At 44.5% G+C, this 20,689-nt stretch overlaps 1 protein-coding gene across 4 annotated transcripts; it reads right to left on the reverse strand.

Moving 5' to 3' along the window:
- Positions 1-322: 322 nt before the first annotated feature.
- Positions 323-17,640, reverse strand: ZNF280B (zinc finger protein 280B). Of its 4 annotated transcripts, none has more exons than XM_062182366.1 (2): positions 17,578-17,640; positions 323-5,424 (listed from the first exon to the last, which is right to left on the reverse strand). In XM_062182366.1, exon 2 carries the CDS (start codon positions 5,357-5,359, stop codon positions 3,746-3,748), a length of 1,614 nt encoding a protein of 537 aa, XP_062038350.1. In that variant the 5' UTR covers positions 5,360-5,424; positions 17,578-17,640; the 3' UTR covers positions 323-3,745. The 4 variants fall into 4 exon arrangements, with proteins under 4 accessions (XP_062038350.1, XP_062038352.1, XP_062038351.1 ...); XM_062182368.1 differs by lacking the exon at positions 17,578-17,640 and adding an exon at positions 16,321-16,339; XM_062182367.1 differs by lacking the exon at positions 17,578-17,640 and adding an exon at positions 16,308-16,326.
- Between the last annotated feature and the right edge of the window lie 3,049 nt (positions 17,641-20,689).

Genomic DNA, 20,689 nt, shown 5'->3' on the forward strand with positions numbered 1-20,689 from the left:
GAGCTGGGATGTAGGTGTCCAAGCAGCAGCCAAAAGTCTCTGCCTCCAATTTCCTTTAAAGTCTCTAACAACAGAAACAGAAATTCTTTAAGCAACAGTTTAAGTAATATTCATTACCTTTAATGTTAAGTCACTTCTCATTAAAACCAACAAGAAAGCTCATCAAATCCAGCATTACATATCACTGATTAGAAGTTCCAGCCAGTAAAATAAGACTAAAAATCAACACAACTGGCAAAAATGTATTAAATAAAAATGAAAACATTATGTTATTGGCAGAAAGAGAATGTAACAGAAAATGTTTTTTCACAAAACATTTTATTATTATAATTGCTATTTAACATTCAATTTTTGGCAACATTAATAAAATAAATTTTATTTGAAAGAAGCAAGCAAAATACACAGGGTGATTCACAAAGAGCAGTAACAAAATAGCAATCTTAACAGATATTCAATATATTTGTAAGCAAAACAAAGTGACACTGCCTTAAAAAAATAGAGCACTATTAATAGAAAAACAGAGAAAGCTCCTGAAAGAACTCAACTCACTCTATTAATTTTCTTTTGGCTGCAGGCACAGAAATCAACTCAAGCTATCTCAACTCTAAGATAGAAGCGAAGTTCATAAGGACAGTAATTTCTCACCTTTTTGTGAAAATCTAGGAAACTTAACTGGATTAGAGAGGGGAAAAAGAAGAGGGAGAGGTAAAGTGCCTTTAAGGAAGAGGAGAAAATAAGGTTAAGAGGGGGAGGGGAATTTTAGTGTCATTCTAAGAACCTTGGTGAAGCTAAATGAACCAAAGAGAAGTGTCAAACAATTAAGTGAGGTAGCGAGCCATGCAGGCCTAGGGGAAGAGCATTCTGGAAGAGAATAGCATGTGCAAAGTCTTTGGATCAGTAAGGAAACTGGTTTGCTAGAGGCATAACAAGGCCAGCGTGTCAAAATAGTGCATCAGGGGGGAAAACGACAGAAAAGCATGGCGGTGAATGGAGGTAGGCAGGGGCCACAACACTTGAATCTGTAGTTGGCAATGTCGATCTGCACTCCTTAGGAGCATGCTTTGCAGGGGCAGGGAACCTTTTTTCTGCCAAGGGCCTTTTGGAGATTTATAATAGCATCTGCAGGCCATATACAATTACCAACCGAAAAATCAGCCTGCTATAGATTTATTGCATTTCAAGTCCCACCTGCAGTTGCCTTGGCAGGGCCAGACCAAATGAATTCGCAGGCCATACATTGTCCGCCTCTGCTTTAGACAAAGAACACAACAGAAGAGTTAGGAACACTTAGCGGTCACAAAAATACAGAACTAAAACATTTCTTATTTTTACCACAGAATAAGGGTAGTTAAGCATGTCAAAGTCTGCAGATCTATTTATACATGGTAGAAGTTTCCACTGAGGCCAGAACAAGTGGAGCGCGCGCACACACACACACACACACACTTTCTATATACCTAGAGAAAGGGCTCAGGCTGAGATCTGAGAAAAGTGCCATGGCCCACACAAACAGGCCTAGTAAAATGTTCAAGAGGCAAATCAATCAACCAACCACACAATGTATCTCTTCACTATCTGCAGTCCTTCCTCCTCAAATTATAAGAGGGATGCTAAACCCCTGATGTGTCTTTCTCCCCAGCACTTTGTGAAAGCTTAGGAGATTTAACTAGATCAAGGAAAGAAAGGTATAAAGAGACGTAAGGTACCTTTTAGAAGCAGCAAGCAAGGAACAAAGGAACAATTTCTCCAGACCTATGTCACATGCAGGATGCTGGAGCCCCTGACTGGTGAACACAGGCTGTTGCACATCTGTGTCAGGAGTGGAGCAAGGGCTGGCACTAGAACAGGCCCAGGGAGACAAGCATGGGAGCCAAGGCCTCTGATCAGGAACCAATACTCAGAACAGACTCCACAGTTCTGTGAAAAGCCCCTGGGGAGGGCAAGGGAAAATGTTCTCTGACAGAACAGTGACAGATTGGTTAACAGGATGTATCAGAAAAGGGAGATTTAAATCTTAAGATTTAATACTTTTTAAGTATTGAAGTTAGTAAGTGGTACATCTTTTACACACTGGAGTGTATCAAGTAAGACCCAAACAGTATTAGTATAATAAACTGGAAAATTACACAAATAAATGAATAACTGTTAGCTGTAGTACACTCAGATCTAAGGCAAGGTTCAAAATTGCAAGCTTATTATGTTCAATTACAGTAAGCACATAAAAAAAAACTAAGGAAAAGTCCTATGGGTTTAATTTTAGTCAGTCACCGGGGACTATTTTTGTCCACTATACTTACTGTTTTTGGACAAGCAGTCCCCGCTTCCAGCTTAACAGTGGGAGAACTAAATTTAGAAAAGTCCATGAAATGACAGCTGTCATTTCTTTGGCCTTTTCAGTTAAAACTATGGGTCCACGGCTGGCACTGTGGCATAGCGGGTAAAGCCGCTGCCTGCAGTGCAGGCATCCCATATGGGCGCCGGTTAGAGTCCTGGCTGCTCCAGTTCCAATCCAGCTTTCTGCTGTGGCCTGGGAAAGCAGTACAGGATAGCCCAAGTCCTTGGGCCCCTGCACCCATGTGGGAGACCCAGAGGAAGCTCTTGGTTCCTGGCTTCGGATTGGCACAGCTCTGGCCATTGTGGCCAATTGAGAGTGAACCAGAGGATGGAAGACCTCTCTCTCTCTGCCTCTCCTTCTCTCTCTGTGTAACTCTTTCAAATAAATAATAAATCTTAAAAACAAAACAAACAAACAAAAAAAAACTATGGGTCCAGAACAGTTCAAACTATTTACGACAGGGCTTCTTTCCCTCGGGAAACTTGACTTGCTTTATTACTGCGGCTGAGATGGATATGGCCAGTTCATTCTCCACTAATGGCTAGCCAGAAGGGAGAGAAAGGAATGAATCAGATTTCCCTTTAGAAAACTAAACAGGCAGGCTGCTGGCACCAGGCTTCACTCTATTAATTACCACTGCTTTGTCATCTGAAACCAATGAGACATAGTGGCTGTCTGATGTCTAGAGGAGCCCCTCACCAAACACAAGACATTTTACTAAGAATGGGTCTGATTCGTTGGATGTTCTCCAGTTCGATAAAGATATTCTGAGGCAGTGGTCTTCTGCCTTGTCTCCAGGACTGTAGTGAATGTGTGTCTTTCAACTGGGACAGGGAACCACGGCTCTCTTCTTGACAAAGCTCTGTCTTCCAGTCTCTGTTCATGCCATAGTCTCAGCTTCACATCTGGGCTTTCAGAAACAGGTTATTTTATATCAGCACAGCAGAGGCACTTCTGGGAATTCAGTAGCAACTGGGCTAGTTCATGACATACTCATTCCAGTCATAGTGAAATCTTCTAACACAGAGGAAAAAGTTGATAATAAATTAAGTACCTCAAAAACTACACAAATTCTATATTTAGAAGGAAGAACTTTCAAGCTTAGAAGTAACACAAAATATAAAAATAATAAATAGGTTTACACACTCAAATATACAGAAACACCTTCCATGTGCTAACCTAGATAGTTAACATAAAAAACCAGGTGATTTATTTAAAAAAAAAAAAACCTGAAAACTTAGATCAAACAACATTGCATATGTACAAACATAAAATAAAAACCTCAAGTAATCAGCTAGTTTCGCTACTTTTGGTGCTACTTAATAATGCATTGTTAAAAAATTTTTGTCTTTATGGGCTTTTTTAAAAACTTAGATTGGAATGCTTGCTTTAGATTTACCAAAACTAGAATTAGTGGGAGTTTTTTGAAATTCTGCTTTTAGGCTTGGGGGGTGAGGGTTCCGAGTCAGATGTGCTCACTGTAACAGATGCTGCTTTCACTGATCCTGGCTGAAGAGGTTCCAGCGACACTTGAATGACAACTTTTGTTTCAGGAGGCAACCCTTCCAGTTGCTTAGGCATCTTAAACATTTGATGACACTGGGTCTTGTGCTCCATTTTCTCCTTGAAAGTTAAAAACTGCAGCCGGCACTTAGAACACTGGTGCACAGTCCTTTCCCAGTGCCCCCTATAATGACACATGTATGGTGAGGCAGTTTTGAAAATTTTGAGACAAAATGGACAAAGCAAATTCTTAGTGTTTTCGTGGCACGTTCGAAAATGTGTTTCCACATCCACAAAGGCTGATGATCGGTAACTGCAAACCTGGCACACGTAGGGCATCTCCCCAGGCTTATGGTTGTCCTTCATGTGTTGCAAGAGAACCTGATCTGTTTCAAACGACAATTCACAGATTTTACAGACGGCAGAGGGCTCCTGGGTGGTGTGCACTCTTTCAATGTGACACTGCAGCAGGAAGGGGGTGGAAAACTGCCGGTGGCAGTGCTGGCAGGTGGTGTGGTTCTCCCAGCTGTCACCCCTCTGCTTCTCAAGTTCCAAATGGTGCTTCATGTGATTCATAAACTTAACGTTTTTTAGAACTTTCAAGCAGCTGAGGCATTTAAAGGTTGTGTGAGTCTTCTGCTCGGACTGTCCATCGCCTTTATGCTGTCCATAGTAGAAGTCACTAAGGAGCATGGTCAGGTTGCCTTTCACGGGATCAAAGGCCTTGTTTTGACTTGCTTCACTCAAACAGTCTGGATTTGCCAATTCATTTTCCTTATCAACATTTCTATTTATAGGCTTGAAATGGACACTGTCCTTTGAAACGGCTGGAGAAGGTATTCCATTCTGGACAGGGTTCAGTAAGGTCTGAGCACTGTCTGAGGGCATGCTTTGCTGAGTATCTGAAGAGGACAGAGCTGAAGAATACTCCCCTGTGATTCCATCAAGTTTCGGTCTTTTAGGATCTATGCCGTTTCCTTCAGAAGTGGACAGCTGCTCTGACACACAAGGATTTGCATTCATATTTCCTACTGAAAGTGCTGCTCTTACAGGACTAGGCAACGAACTTGTGAGTGTAACCACAGGAGAACATAACTTTGAAGAGCTATCAGGCACGACTTGTGGTGAATTCTTTTTATAATCAGGTTTAGACAAAGGCTCAATGATAATAGGACTATCTGTTGATCTTGATTCAGATGGAGAAGCGGGCAAGACAGTCACTGCTTCTGATGTAGGGGTCCCCTGACTTGCAGGCGGCAGTTTCTGAGCTGTACCTTTTCTAATTTGGCCATACTTTTTTCTCCTTGAACATGAACCTGGGGTGACCCTATTCAAAATGTTTGAAACAACTGGCTTTGAATTTGAAGTCACTCCAACAAAGATGAGCTCAGCATCTTCATTTACGTGCTCCACCCCAACAAAGATCAGCTCAGCATCTTCATCTTCTACTTGCTTGGTTTCTTTGACACCCTTACTTGGTTCTTGCTCTTGTTCTTCACACAATATAAATGGTTGTGCCATTTTCTAATTTTTTTATTCAAGGGTGTGGCCACAAGTCCAAGTGACTCCTTTAAATAAACTGCCACCTAAATACAAACACAGTACAGAAAAATGTATTCTGTTATTTAATTCTCCTCCAAAATTCAAAGGTAATTATAAACACCCTTATTTTACAGACAAGGACATTGAGACTCAGAGGATGCATGAGAGCTTAAACCCTATGATACCAAGATAGGACTCTGCGACTAGAAAATCACAGCTTCACAGCTTTGCCCTATACCTCCATCAAGGAACCTTTAGCAACTAATCATTACGTGAAGTCACACAGAAAGAGAAAGGCACCACTGGGCAGTGTTTACAAACAGGGGCCTGGAAGATGGAGATAAAGCTGGAATCCACATCTGCCATACACAAGCTCTACCTTCTTCAGCAAGTTTTACTTTTGAATGTGCATCGTACCTTGAAGACAAAGATTCTTATCTGCGAGATTTAAGAGAACAGCTATTTTTTAAAAAACATGAACTATTCAGTGGTACCATACTTTGTAGTAAAACTGGAAGAAAATTGTATCTAATGTACATACCTAAACTGATAACTGATTCATACTAATTTCATAAATATAAATACAGGGGGCCGGCGCTGTGGCTCACTTGGCTAATCCTCCGCCTGCGGCACCGGCATCCCATATGGGTGCCGGGTTCTAGTCCCGGCTGCTCCTCTTCCAGGCCAGCTCTCTGCTGTGGCCCGGGGAGGGCAGTGGAGGATGGCCCAAGTGCTTGAGCACCTACACCCGCATGGGAGACCAGGAAGAAGCACCTGGCTCCTGGCTTCGGATCAGCACAACGCCGGCTGTAGCGGTCATTTGGGGGGGGTGAACCAATGGAAGGAAGACCTTTCTCTCTGTCTCTCTATCTCACTGGCTATAACTCTACCTGTCAAATAATAATTAAAAAAATAAATATAAATACATAAATTTATTCAAATTTATACAGTACCTACACATGGCCAGCAAATAGTATAGTGCAAACCAGATTCCAGGCAGAACAATTAGGAAGGAGCTCTTTCAATGGCCTCATTTCAATTCATGGACTTAATTATAATCCATTCACTGATGTCTACTAAATTTCTCTTTCTAGTCCCGACTTCCCCAGTGAACATAAAACAATACTTCTTCTCTCAACCCACTTCAGTCTCTTTTCTACCTGGTAGGCAGAGTGATTCTGCTCAATCATGTCAGATCATATCACTGCCCAGTTCAAAACCTACCAAGGCCTTCTGATTCACTCAGACTAAGTCCTCATCAAGACCATACTTCCCACTTATCACCCTACGGTTTTCTCACACTTCTTTCCTGCACCTACTTCACTGCAGCCACACTAACCTCCTTGACACTGCCTGAACACACTAAATTTTTACCTTGCTCAAGGTGCTTGTATTTGCTATTCCCTCTAATACCTTCATACAGAAACTCACATGGCTAGCTAGTTCTGTTTCAAGGATCTTTCTCAATGAAGTCTTTAAAAATTCCCATCAGTCAATCTTGCTTTCCTTCTGCTTCATCTTCATGCCCTGTCACTATCTATTTACCTCGATTCTTTTCTAGTGACCATCCAGTTGGAAACAAACTCCAAACAGCAATGATGTGTCTCTTGTTCACTTAGACCTCCAGCACAAAAGAGTGCCTAGCACAGCAAGTGCTCTACAAACGCAGAATTTGTTAAATGAACAGTAACTTTTTTTTTTTTTTTTTGACAGGCAGAGTGGACAGTGAGAGAGAGAGAGAGACAGAGAGAAAGGTCTTCCTTTTGCCATTGGTTCACCCTCCAATGGCCGCCGCGGCTGGCGTGCTGCGGCCGGCGCACCGCGCTGATCCGATAGCAGGAGCCAGGGACTTATCCTGGTCTCCCATAGGGTGCAGAGCCCAAGCACTTGGGCCATCCTCCACTGCACTCCTGGGCCACAGCAGAGAGCTGGCCTGGAAGAGGGGCAACCGGGACAGAATCCGGTGCCCCGACTGGGACTAGAACCTGGTGTGCCGGCGCCGCAAGGCGCAGGATTAGCCTATTGAGCCGCGGCGCCAGCCATGAACAGTAACTTTTATTAATAAGATCTTTTATTTGTAGAACAAATTGTGCTACTTTAATTCTACATTTCCTATCAATTTATTTTTATTTTCTCTAAAAAAAAAAAAAGATTTACTTATTTGAAAGTCACAGAGAGAGAGAAAGGGACAGCAAGAGACAGAGAGAGATATCTTCCACCTGTTGGTTCACTCCCCAAATGGCTACAATGGCTAGGACTGGGCCAGACCAGAGCCAGGAGCATCTTCCAAGTTTCCCACATTGGGGCAGGGGCCCAAGCACCTGGGCCATCCTCTGCTACCTTCCCAGGCACATCAGCGGGGGCTAGATCAGAAGTGGAGCAGCCAGGACTCAAACCAGTGCCCACATGGGATGCTAGTGTCAGAGGCAGCAGCTTTATCCACTATGCCACAATGCCTGCTCCTATCAATTTATTTTGAGAACCATGTCCAAGTCAGAAATTCTGTACACCAATAAAGGATTTTTACAAATATTTTCACTATAATCAATTAAAAATTTTGTTTTATATAGAATCTTATCTCACAAGCAAACATGCATATAAATAATAATGCCTTTATTATATGGGATGCATTCAAATATTTTCTATTTCATTTTTCTAAAGCTGACCATGACCCACAAGATCACTATTAGTGCTCTGAAGAACAATGGTCTAAAGTTAGCAAGATATAGGTACTTTAACCATGGTTCAGAATTCACCAATTTCTGAATAGGAGGGCACTTCCAAAAGTTTGTGGGAAAATAGGATAAAAAGATATTTTTATTTTGGTGGAAATTTTTTAAATCTACAGTTTTTTAATTATATACATTTTCCAAGAATTTCTGAAGGCCCTTTGAACCAGCAAAATCTAATCTATAAAATAACTGTCAGGTAAGATATGCCATAAACACTGCATTTATATTAATTACACTATCAGTACCCAGTTTTGAAACATACAAATAATATTTATTCCTGTAAACATGTATATCACTTTGGAAGTGAATTTAAAAATAAGTAAAAGTTAGTCTTATTCTTTCCCTCACTTATGTTACCCATTATATATTGTTTGTCCAACACTGGTCAGATACTATGCCAAACACGGTTTGGACAGTAGTAAATAAATGCATGATGCTTATAGCCTGGGGTGTCATGAAGAGTGAGTTACAATCTCAAAACTAAGATCAAATAAATAAATAGTAGATATGCAATGTCAGAAAAACATGAAGCAGATTTGAAAATATTGCCCTTCAGAGTCAACGGTCTATATACAGCTTCAATCACCTAATTCCAAGATGACACCATTAAGCTCAGTGTTTCACAACCTAAGCACTATGGATGTTCATCAATATTGGAACAGATAATTATTTACTGTGAGAGTCTGTCAGGTGCACTGTACCGTGTTTAGCACCATCCCTGACCTCTACCTACTAGACACCAGTAGAAGTGCACCAATTGTGGCAACTGAAAATGGCTCCAGGCATTAACAAATGCCATCCAAATTTAACTTTCTTCTCAGGATCACTTCCACACTTCCTACTTCTTTTTTTGTAGATTATTTATTTGTGCGGCTGCTATCCGATTAGCTCTAAGTAACAGTTATTTTAAAGCAAAGTTATTGGAGGGAAGGGGAAAGCAAAAGGTTCCATCAAGGAACTTTCATAATCTCATCCAGATTTAACCTAATTGTTTAGCATCAGCTCTTCCCTGAAGGGGCTGTACGTAAGGATTCATAGCAGTAGTGACTGCAGGTAACTCACATGTAATGGCTATGAGGTAACAAATTGCAGTTTTGCAAGCAGTGAATACAGCTGCTGCACTAGAACTGCTCTGCCACACTCACAGTATCTTGCTCTCACTGTAACCAACTGATGCCAAAACAATGATTTTATCATAAAACTGTAGATGTAGCTAAAAACAGTTAAAAAAAAAAACTATTATTTATTTGAAAGGCAGAGTTACAGAGTAAAGAGACAGACACAAGGAAAGCGATACCGCATCCTCTGATTCAGTCCCCAAAAGGCTTCAATGGCCAGGGCTAGGCCAGTACAAAGCCAGGGGCCTGGAATTCCATCCCAGGATCCCACATGGGTGTCAGGGACCCAAGTACTTGGGTCATCTTCTGCTGCCTTCCCAGGCACAGAAGCAGGGAGCTAGATCAAAGTGGAGCAGCTGGGACGCAAATCTGTGCCCATATAGGATACTGGCACCACGTGTGGCACCTTAACCCACTGCACCACAAAGCCGGTCCCACTTCCACATTTCTAGTAACTATCTCCAAGGTAATTCTTTTTTTTCTTTTTCTTTTCTTTTCTTTTTTTTTTTTTTTTTTGACAGGCAGAGTGGATAGTGAGAGAGAGAGACAGAGAGAAAGGTCTTCCTTTTGCCGTTGGTTCACCCTCCAATGGCCGCTGCGGCCGGCTCATCACGCTGATCCGAAGCCAGGAGCCAGGTGCTTCTCCTGGTCTCCCATGCGGGTGCAGGGCCCAAGCACTTGGGTCATCCTCCACTGCACTCCCGGGCCATAGCAGAGAGCTGGCCTGGAAGAGGGGCAACCGGGATAGAATCCGGCACCCCGACCGGGACTAGAACCCGGTATGCCGGCGCCGCAAGGCGGAGGATTAGCCTGTTAAGCCACGGCGCCGGCCTCCAAGGTAATTCTACACATAAACCCTAACGTCCTATCTAAAGAAAAAAATTCTAAATCAAAATTATTAGTATTCTCCCTGATATAAAAATCAGACAGTGATTTGACAACCAATATGGTCATCAGATCTGAGGATAGCTTTTTAAAGCCTGGAAAAGTTTACAAATTACCTGAAGTTATATGCAAGGTTTGTTGACAGAGCTGACACTAAAACATATTTAGAATGTTAAATTCTAGTTTGTCTTCTGACACAAATCTGACTTAATCCATGCCTATCTCTGATGATGGTACTATTAACTGCTTGGTCTCTAAGAATTAGTGTCTCAAAGATTCTTTTATTTTTACTTTTTTTCATTTTGTTTCTCTTCAAATCTCCCATCAAATTAGCTACCAAGTACCCATGATTTTAAATAACTTTTAGAGCCTTGTCATTCTAATTACTTTTCATTTCTATTCTACTAATATCCTCCCAGCTCCCAGGCCCCAGCCCCAACATCTAGGTTTAGGTCCACTGGTTACTTCATGTTTGTATACCTGTCACAAATTCCAAATTGTTCTGTTTCATTGCCTTTTAAGTTACACCACTACTAGATGGATATTAAAGCGCCACTGTAATCACATCACCCCTGTATTCTGAAATGTTCTATGATTCCTCCAACCTAGAGGAAATGTTTTAGATTATGCTATGGTCTGAAACATTTCTCCCCAAAATTCACAAGTTGAAGCCATAACTTCCAATGTGATGATATTTAAACATGAAGCCCTCTGGAAGTAATCAGGTTAAGTTGAGATCTTGAGGGTAGGGACCTCACAATGGGGTTAGTACCCTCACAAAAAGAGGCACCACTGACCTTGTTTCCTCTCTCTCTGTCATGTAGACACAGACTGTCATCCACTGTCTCAGTGAGAAACTAAATTGAGCAGCACCTTGAACTTGGGCTTCCCAGTCTCCAAAACTGTAAGAAATAAACTCCTGCTGTTTATACACACACACTCAACTGGGTCCCAATAACACAGCTCAACTTTCAACCAGAGGGTCCCGGTTGGATTTTTGGCTGCTGATTAACTCCCCATCCAACTAATCATTCAAGATAAGCAAAGAAAAAAAGAATTTACAGTGAAGCAACAAATCTATATATTAATAGTCAACTGATTTTCTGTCAGATTATCAATACAATTCCACAGGAAACAGAATAATTTTCTCAACAAATGATACAGAACAACTGGATAGCCACATGAAAACATTCAAATTTGGATCCTTGCCTTACACTACATACAAAAAATAACTCAAAATGATCATGGATTTAGATGTAATAGCTACAACTACAAAAGTATTAAAAAATAAGAAAAGAATAAACAAACATAACAAAAGTACAAAAGAAAAAACAGAACTTTATCAAAATTAAAAACTTTTGGTGCTTTAGAAAACACCATCATAAAAGACATCTTACAGATGGGAGAGAATATTTGTAATTCATATATGTGGTAAGAAACTTGTATACAGAATATACAAAGAACTAAAAGTTGGTTTTTTTTTTTTTTTTGGACAGGCAGAGTGGACAGTGAGAGAGAGACAGAAAGGTCTTCCTTTGCCATTGGTTCACCCTCCAATGGCCTCCGCGGCCAGCGCAACACGCTGATCCGTAGGCAGGAGCCAGGTGCTTCTCCTGGTCTCCCATAGGGTGCAGGGCCCAAGCACTTGGGCCATCCTCCACTGCACTCCCAGGCCACAGCAGAGAGCTGGCCTGGAAGAGGGGCAACTGGGACAGAATCTGGTGCCGGCGCCTCAGGTGGAGGATTAGCCTATTAAGCCGCGGCGCCGGCTAAAAGTTTTTTTAAAAATCCAATTTTAAAATGAACAAAGGACTTGTACATTTCTCCAAAGGTAACATATAAATGGCCAGCACGTATATGAAAATACATTCAACATCACTTATCATCAGAGAAATGCAAATTAAAACTGCACACTGTGGGCTGGCATTGTGGTGTGGCAGTTAAGGCCACCACCTCCTGCCACACTGGCATCCCACATGGGTGCTGGTTCATGTCCCAGCTGCTCCACTTCCAGTCCAGTTTCCTGTTAATAGTCTGAGAAAAGCAGCAGAAGATGGCCTGAGTGCTTGGGCCCCTGCTACCCATGTGAGACACCTGGAAAAATCTCCCAGCCCTGGTCATTGTGTCCATCTGGGAAGTGAACCAGTGGATCAAAGATCGATCATCTCTCTCTCTCTGCCCCCCGCCCCAGCTCTTCAAATATAGAAATCTTAAAAAAAAAAAAAAAATGGCTTAGGACATCCACATCCCACATCTGGGTAACTAGGTTTGAGCGCTGGCTCTGCTCCTGATTCCAGCTTCCTGCTAATTAGCAGGTGATGGCTCAAGTAATTGGGAGACTCAGACTGAATACGTGTATTATGAGATTCCAGTTACATAAAATGTCCAGAATAAGGACAGCATTTGGCTAAGCGGTTAAAATGAAGACTAAGACACCTGGGTTAGATTCTGGCTCTGCTCCTGATTCCAGCTTCTGTAAATGCAGATCGTGGGAGGCAATATTGAAGGCTCCAGGAGTTGGGTCCCTGTCACTCACCTGTGAGACCTATACTGAATTCGTAACTCCTGGCTTCAGCTTGGCCCAGTCCTAGCCATTGCAGACATTTGGATAGTAACATAGGAGCTCACTGTCTCTCTAATAAAATAATTGTTTTAAATGCCCAGAATGAGCAAATTCAGTGGGGCCAGCGCTGTGGTGTAGCGGGTAAAGCTGTCGCCTGCAGTGCTGGCATCCCACATGGGCGCTGGTTCGAGTCCCAGCTGCTGTACTTCCAAACCAGCTCTCTGCTATGGCCTGGGAAAGCAGAAGAAGATGGCCCAAGTCCGTGGGAGACCTGGAAGAATCTCCTGGCTCCTGGATTTGATCAGCACAGCTCCAACCGCTGCGGACAACTGTGGAGTGAACCAGCAGATGGAAGACCTCTCTCTCTGTGTAAACTCTTTCAAGTAAATAAATAGATCTTTAAAAAAAAAAAAAGAAAAAGAAAGAAAAAAAAGAAAAGAAACTAGTAGCTGCCATGGGCTGGGATAAAAAAAATGTGGATCATGGGAGGCTGAAAAACCTGTATGTGTTATCATATTTGAAAAAGGGGTCTTTGCTGACAAGATTAAGTATCTTGAGGGGCCGGTGCCGTGGCGCAGGTTAATCCTCCCCCTGCAGTGCCGGCATCACATATAGGTGCCGGTTCTAGTCCCAGCTGCTCCTCTTCCAATCCAGCTCTCTGCTGTGGCCTGGGAAAGCAGTCGAAGATGGCCCAAGTGCTTGGGCCCCTGCTCCTGTGTGGGAGACCCAGAAGAAGCTCCTGGCTCCTGGCTCTGGATCAGCTCAGCTCCAGCCATTGCGGCCATTTGGGGAGTGAGCCAATGGATGGAAGACCTTTCTCTCTGTCTCTCCCTCTCACTGTCTGTAACTCTACCTCTCAAATAAATAAATAAAAATCTTAAAAAAAAAAAAAGGGATCTTGAGACGGAAAAATTATCTGGATCATACATGTGAGCCCTAGATGACATCACAAGAGTCCTTGGAAGCAAAAGGAGATTTCACACATACACTAGGACAATGTGATGTAAAGACAAAAACAAAGATTGGAGCATGGATACGGGAAACCAAGGAAAGCCATGTATACTCTAAGAGGGAAGTAATTTATCTCCCTAAGAATTCCAGGGAAGCACAGTCCTGCCAGTAAACTTCAGTCCAGTGAAATGGATTTTGGACTTCTAATGGAGAGGCTACTTGGGGGGGGGGGGGGTGTTGGGACGCAGTGGGTTAAGCTGCCACTTGGGACACCCACATCCCAATATCAGAGTGCCTGGTTCGAGTCCTGGCTACTCTGTGCTTCCAATCCAATTTCCTCCTAATGCATCTAAGAAGGCAGCAAATGCTGGCCCAAGTATTTGGGTCTCTGCCACCCACATAAGAGACATGGAATGAGTTCTGGGCTCCTGGCTTTGGCCCCACCTAGCCCTGGTTGTTGGGGATATTTGAGGAATGAACCAGTGGATAGATGGTCTCTCCCTCCCTCTGTTACTTTGCCTTTTGTATGTGCCGAATAAATTTATTTATTATCAAGTAATAAATAAATAAATCTTTAAAAAGACAGCAGCTAGTGGTATAATAGACAAATGTGTCAGGTAAACACTTGTGATGGCATTTAGAGCTCACATGTATGATCCAGATAATTTTTCCATCCCAAGATCCTTAATCACTTCTGCAAATAGAGAGAAATAAAGGTACTAAGAGTCAGAAACTAGATCAAAACCTGGAAGGTCCACAGATTCAGAGTGGATCTGAATGTGAAAGAGAGGAGCATGACACACAAGTGATGATGTTGAGCAGGTAATCTCTGTAGTCAGCATTTAGGGAGCGATCTAATGTGGATGTCTAAATTTTGGAGTCTTCAGCATGTAGCATCATTTAAAACACAAGACTGGACGAGATCAGGCAGGGAAAGTGGTCTGAGATACAAGCCCCCAGGCATTCCCCTGGCTAGAAGTCACAGAGAAGAGAAAGTAACAGTGAAGATGAGCGAGAACAGTTACTTTCAGCCATTCACGTGGGAAGTATTTCAGACTCCAAATAAAAAACATCTTTAGAAAGACAAAATGGAGGCCGGCGCCATGGCTCACTTGGTTAATCTTCCACATGCGGCGCCTGCATCCCATATGGGCGCCGGGTTCTAGTCCCGGTTGCTCCTCTTCCACTCCAGCTCTCTGCTGTGGCCCAGGAGAGCAATGGAGGATGGCCCAAGTGCTTGGGCCCCTGCACCCGCATGGGAGACCGAGAGGAAGCACCTGGCTCCTGGCTTTGGATCAGCGTAGCTCCGGCCGTGGCGGCCATTTGGGGGTGAACCAACGGAAGGAAGACCTTTCTCTCTGTCTCTCTCTCTCACTGTCTAACTCTGTCAAATAAAAAAGAAAAAAAGACAAAAATGAACAACCCTGATGAATGCTGCTAACACATCAATTAAAACTGACCACTGGACTAAACAACATGGAATTCACTGGTAGAATAGAGTGGGTTTAAGGGAGAATGAGAGAAGAACTGGAGGCAGCAAATACGGTCAACTCTGGAGAAATCTTCCTGTAAGACCAAGCAAATACACAATACAATAAACAGAAAAGGGCTGCAGCATACAGTCAGTATGTTTGCTATCAGAATGATCCAGAGACAGAAAATGTAAGCTAAGGTAAATCAGACTTTGCTAGAACAGTGCTAATTAAATACACAACAGCACAGGAGCCATTTCGACCTTAGCATGGAGCCAAATTCAGCCCCAGTGATAGGACAATTGCTGAAATCACAAGAAGAATGAGTGGAATAGTGGGTAAATGGGTGTGATGGCCTTCAAGACAGTCTCAAATGAAGCCTACCTTCAGACAGACACATGGTTGTGGAGCCCTCCCACACAATGTAACAGGATTGGCCTGTAGAACCAAGCACACAGACCAGAAGTGATGATATGCCACTTTTGCAATCAGGTTAGAAAAAGACTCTCTGTTCATCTTGGGTACAAGCTCTCTGGAGAAAACCCAATATGATGATATGAAAGGTGTGTGGAGTAAGGAACTATGTGTGACCCCTTGCCCACAGCCAAGTAAGTGAGCTCTGACTTCAGAGACTGACAATCCAGCCCAAAGCCTTACTGCAATCTCATGAGAGATCCTGAAACAGAAACCATCTGGCTAAGCCCCTCTTGGATTCCAGGCCTTCCAGAAACAATGAGGTAACAAAAATGTGTTATTTTAAATTTCAAAGCTTTAAGATAATTTGTTACTCAGTAATAGACAGCTAACTAATAGAATAGGTCTCATCGAGTTAGAGTCACAAGTTGCTGGGTACAGAATTGACCTATAACCTCATTTACCGGCACAAAATGAATTCGGATGGCCTTCACTGTCCAGTCACATGCCAACTACCACATGAAACAAGGTCCCTATCAAAAGGAGGTACAGAAACGAACAAGGAATCAAACACACGTCCAACCTGAATGAACCATTCAATGTATCAGCTGCAATCTTGGGGTATGCCCGTCGACCCTTGTCAGCCTCACAATGCGATAAAAGCAGTCAGCTTTACTGAACATCAAGGTGCTCTTAGCTCTTTTCCCTTTCAAGAGCTCAGAAGACAGAATGCTGCCATCAGCATCACCCTCTCCTTTCTTAAGGAAGCAAATGAAAGAGCCGCATAATTACCTAAATCACCAACCTGGGGGCCAGAAAGTAGCGCAGCAGGTGAAGTTGCCACCAGCACCCCTTGTGGGCTGCTCCACTTCTGATCCAGCTCCCTGCTAGTGCACCTGAGAACGCAGCAGAAGACGCCCAAGTGCCTGTGGGCCCCTGCCACCCACGTGGGAGACCCGGATGTTGTTCCTGGCTCCTGGCCCTGGCCTGGCCCTTGCCATGGCCTTTGTGGCCATTTGGGGAGTGAACCAGCAGATTGAAAGATATCTCCTTCCCCAATTCAGCCTTTCAAATCAATCTTTTTTAAAAATAAAAACAAATAAATTGATCACTAACTGGCCTGAATTTGCTGTATACAATCAGATTCCCTCAGGAAACACTAAATAGCCATGTTTTAGCAGCCAGGGCAGAACAAGGGAGAAAAAGCCAAGGACAAAAGACACCACCTAGGTCCCTGTTCCGGAGCCCTCTCTCCTCTTACCTAGGGATTTGAAACTTGGGAAGAAGTTGGGGTCAGCCAGAGGTGGCCGCACCCTGGATGCGGGTTAACTCCTACCGCCTCTGCCTGCCCGACACTGCTATGCGGCTGTCGATCAACCTCTCTCCCGCTGATCTAGCACAGAGCATTTCCCCAAATCTGTTCCCCCCACCTACCCTACCTCCGTTAAAAAAAAAAAAAAAAAAAAAAAAAAAAACCCACGGGCCTCAAAACTCATCCCTGGTCTTGGCTGTCAGGGGGCCTCCCTCGGGGGTCCAAGGCCGGCACTCAGTACCCAAGCAAACCAGAAACCCAAGCACTCTGCAGCGGGGCCCGTAGGGGCGCGAGGCTAATGGACAATCTGAGAAAGCTTTCAACGCCGTAGGGGTCCTGGGGCCGCAGGACCCGGGATGGGGGCGGGGCTGGAGTTAAAAAAAAAAAAAAACCTGGCTGAAGACTTTTAGATTTGTAAAGGCTCTGAGCACCAGCAGGGACCACGGGTGGCGGGGAGAGAGGGAGGGAGGGAGGGAGGGCAGGGAGCCGGAGCGGTGGGGCAGGGGGAGGGGAGCGCGCCGGGAGCCATGACAGGCCCCTGGTCCCGGAGGCCCGGCTCCCTCAGCCCGGCGGCGGGGGCGGCCGAGGGCGGGCTGCACAGAGCGGCGCGCGCCGGGGTTAGGGACGGCGCTGCGGCCGTGGGAAGCAGCCGGGGATCGGCGCCGCCGGCCGCTCGCCTCACCCGCGCGGGAGCCCCTCCCGTCTCGCCTCAGGGAACGCACACGCCCCCACCCCGCCCCCCGTCCTTACCGGCCCCGGTGGGCGGCCGGCGACTCGCGGGCACCGGCGGCGCTGCCGGGGCCCAGCCCGCAGTCACGCCGCCTCCCTCAGGCCTCAGGCGCCGGCGCCGCCGCCGCCGCACGCGCGCCCAGGGCGACCTGTGATTGGCTTCCAGGTACCGGCGCGAGGTCGGGCAGCCAGGCTCCCGGCGCTGCGAGCTGATTGGTGGCCGGGCCCGGGTGGGCGCATGCGCCCTGGTGGCGCCCGCTGGGCTCGCTCGGGCTGTGAGGGGCCGGGGCTGCGGTGCCCCTCTGAGCCGGACAAGACCGGGCCCTGGGCTGCGAAGCTTCTGGAGCCTTCCTCTTACGGGGTCCTTTCACCGCGCTAGACCCGCTCGCTGGCTGCCCCCTGCCTGGGGAACCAGCCTCTGCTCCGGGCTTGCACAGCTTGCTGCAAGCTGAGAACGGATTATATAGTATATTACATTTTCAATGCCTAGGGAAAAAATAATCAAAAAGGCGATTTATTTTTGTGGCATGTGAAAACTAACTGAAAGTTCAGTGTTCATGTAACGTTTTATCCGATTATGGACACGCCCATTCCCTTCGCCTTGCCTGCTGCCACAGCCAAGTTTTGTTTGTTAGGATTTAATTTATTTGGAGAGAGCGAGCCCAGAGAGAGCTTCCATCCACTGGTTCATCAGCCAGCCCCTGTGGAAGCCGGGAACCTGGAACTCCCTGGGGTCTCCATGTGGATGGCAGGGCCCCTAGCACTTGGGCCATCGTCTACTGCCTTCCCGGGAGCTGGGCCGGGAGGGCAGGGAGCTGGATCCTAAGTGGAGCAGCCAGGACTCCAATCCGGGCCCCTGGGGGAGGCAGGGCGTTGCAGGCAGTGGTTTAGTCGGCTGTGCGGCACCACCAGCCCCTAGGACAGCAGATTTAACGGCCCGAGCCCATGTACAAAAGCCTGTGATGCGCTTTGCAGAAAAAGGTTTGAACACTCTGGATTATTTCCAGCTTTAATTTTTTTTTTTTTAAATTTTAAATTGGCCAGTTCTGTCAGAAGTCTGTTTTAGTACTCTTTTAGGGAAAGCAAAACAACTTTTGGTTTGATTAATCTGTATACTACTTTCTTCCCTATTTCATTATTTCTTCCATTCTGTTATTTTTGTCCTTCCTGTCTCTGTAGGCTTGCTGGGTTTCTCCCCTTTATAAGCTTTGTAAAATAAATACTTACCTCGTTTGTTGGTAAAGTTTTTAGTCTCTTCTGGTTAATGCTATTTAAAAATTGTGTCCCACAATTTTTGCTGGCTAAAGTATTCATTATCCTTTAATCCCAAGGATGTCCTAATTTCCCCCAGGGATTCTCTTTAACGCGGGTTACAGAGTTATATTTTTAAAATTATGGGATTTTTGAAAGCTATTCCTTAATCAATATCTACTTTGTTGCCTTATGATTGTTTATATACAATTGATTCATTGCATTTGAAGATTTCTGTTCAGTGAATATAGAAAAGATAGTTGCAATACCTAAAATGTTTACATGTGAAATGTCTCCTTTCTTCACATTCGTGAAGAAGTTACTGTTAATTAAGCCCTAAGCTTTATTTAAATTTCATTTATTTTTCTACTAGTGTTCTTTTTCCTTTAAGATTTATTTATTTATTTATTTGAAAGTCAGAGTTACAGAGGAAAGGGGAGAGACAGAGATCTTCCATCTTTGGTTCACTCCCTCAAATGGCCACAACAGCCAGGGCTGGGCCAGGCCAAAGCCAGGAGCCAGGAGCTTCTTCTAGGTCTCCCATGTAGAGGCAGGGGCCCAAGGACCTGGCCATCCTCCACTGCTTCCCCAGTCATATTAGCAGGGAGCTGGATCAGAAGTGGAGCAGCAGGGGCTCAAACCAGCACCTTTATGGGATGCTGGCTTTATAGAGAGCAGCTTTACTCACAACACCACAGTGCCAGCCCTATAATTTTCTTTTTCTGCCCTGATCCCCATCTAGGATATTTAGTTTTTTTTTTTTTTAAGAATATAGGCACAAATTACTTAGAATAAATAAAATTTAAAATTCAGTACCTCCTTGGCAGTAGCCACATCTCAACAGCTTAGCGGTCACAGGTAGCGTATCAGAACCAATGTAGAGGAGCCAGTGTGGCAGAATAACAGATTAAGCTGCCGACTGCAGTGGTGCCTGGGAAAGCAACAGAATATGGCCCCAAGTTCTCAGGCCCCTGCTCCCACGTGGGAGACCCAGATGAAGCTCCTGGCTTTGGGCTTTGGCTTGATCCAGCCTTGGCCATTGTAGCCATTTGGGGAGTGAACAAATGGATGGAAGATATCTCTGTCTCTTGCTAACTCTGCCTTTCAAATCAATAAATCTTTAAAAAAAAAATCACCCTAGTTTCAACCCTGTTTTGAACTGTATGGCCTAGTTTCCAACCTTTGAGGGTTTTTTTTTCCCAATGATCTTTTCAGTTACCAATTTGTAGCTTACTTTCCCAGAAGCCAGTAGGTAGCTACAAAAAGTCCTACAGACAACAGCACAGTATGGAGGAACTGAATTTGAGACCAATAATGGGGAGTGAACCAATGGATCCAAGCACTCTCACTGTGTGTGTGTGTGTGTGTGTCTGCCTGTCTCTGTAACTCTGACTTCCAAATAAATCTTTAAGAGGAGGGCGAGGCACTGCTTAGGACACCCACACCCCACATCTGAGTACTAGGTTTGAGTGCGGCCCTGCTCCAGCTTCCTGCTAATACACACACTTGGGGGGCAGCAGGTGAGGCTCAGCTAATGAGATCCCTGCCACCCTGTGGGAGACTCAGGTTGAGTCCCTGGCTACTGGCTTCTAGCAGGCCCAGCCATGGCTGTTGCTGGCATTTGTGCAGTGAACAAACAGTAGGACATCTCTGTCTGTCCCTCTCTGTGTGTCTCTGCCTTTCAAATAGGTTTTTTTTTTTTTTTGGAAAAAATTATATAATATCCAACTGGAAAATAATCATATAAAGATATTCTCAAGAATACTCATCAGGGAAATGCAAAATTAAATGTGTGCTAATTAAAATGATTAACTACCAGGTTTTGGTTCTGTGGCAATGAGATTCTCAACTGATGGCAGGAATGTACTTTGAAAAATACCTG

The sequence above is a fragment of the Lepus europaeus genome, chromosome 23 (genome assembly GCF_033115175.1).
Source record: "Lepus europaeus isolate LE1 chromosome 23, mLepTim1.pri, whole genome shotgun sequence".
Classification (NCBI taxonomy): domain Eukaryota; kingdom Metazoa; phylum Chordata; class Mammalia; order Lagomorpha; family Leporidae; genus Lepus; species Lepus europaeus.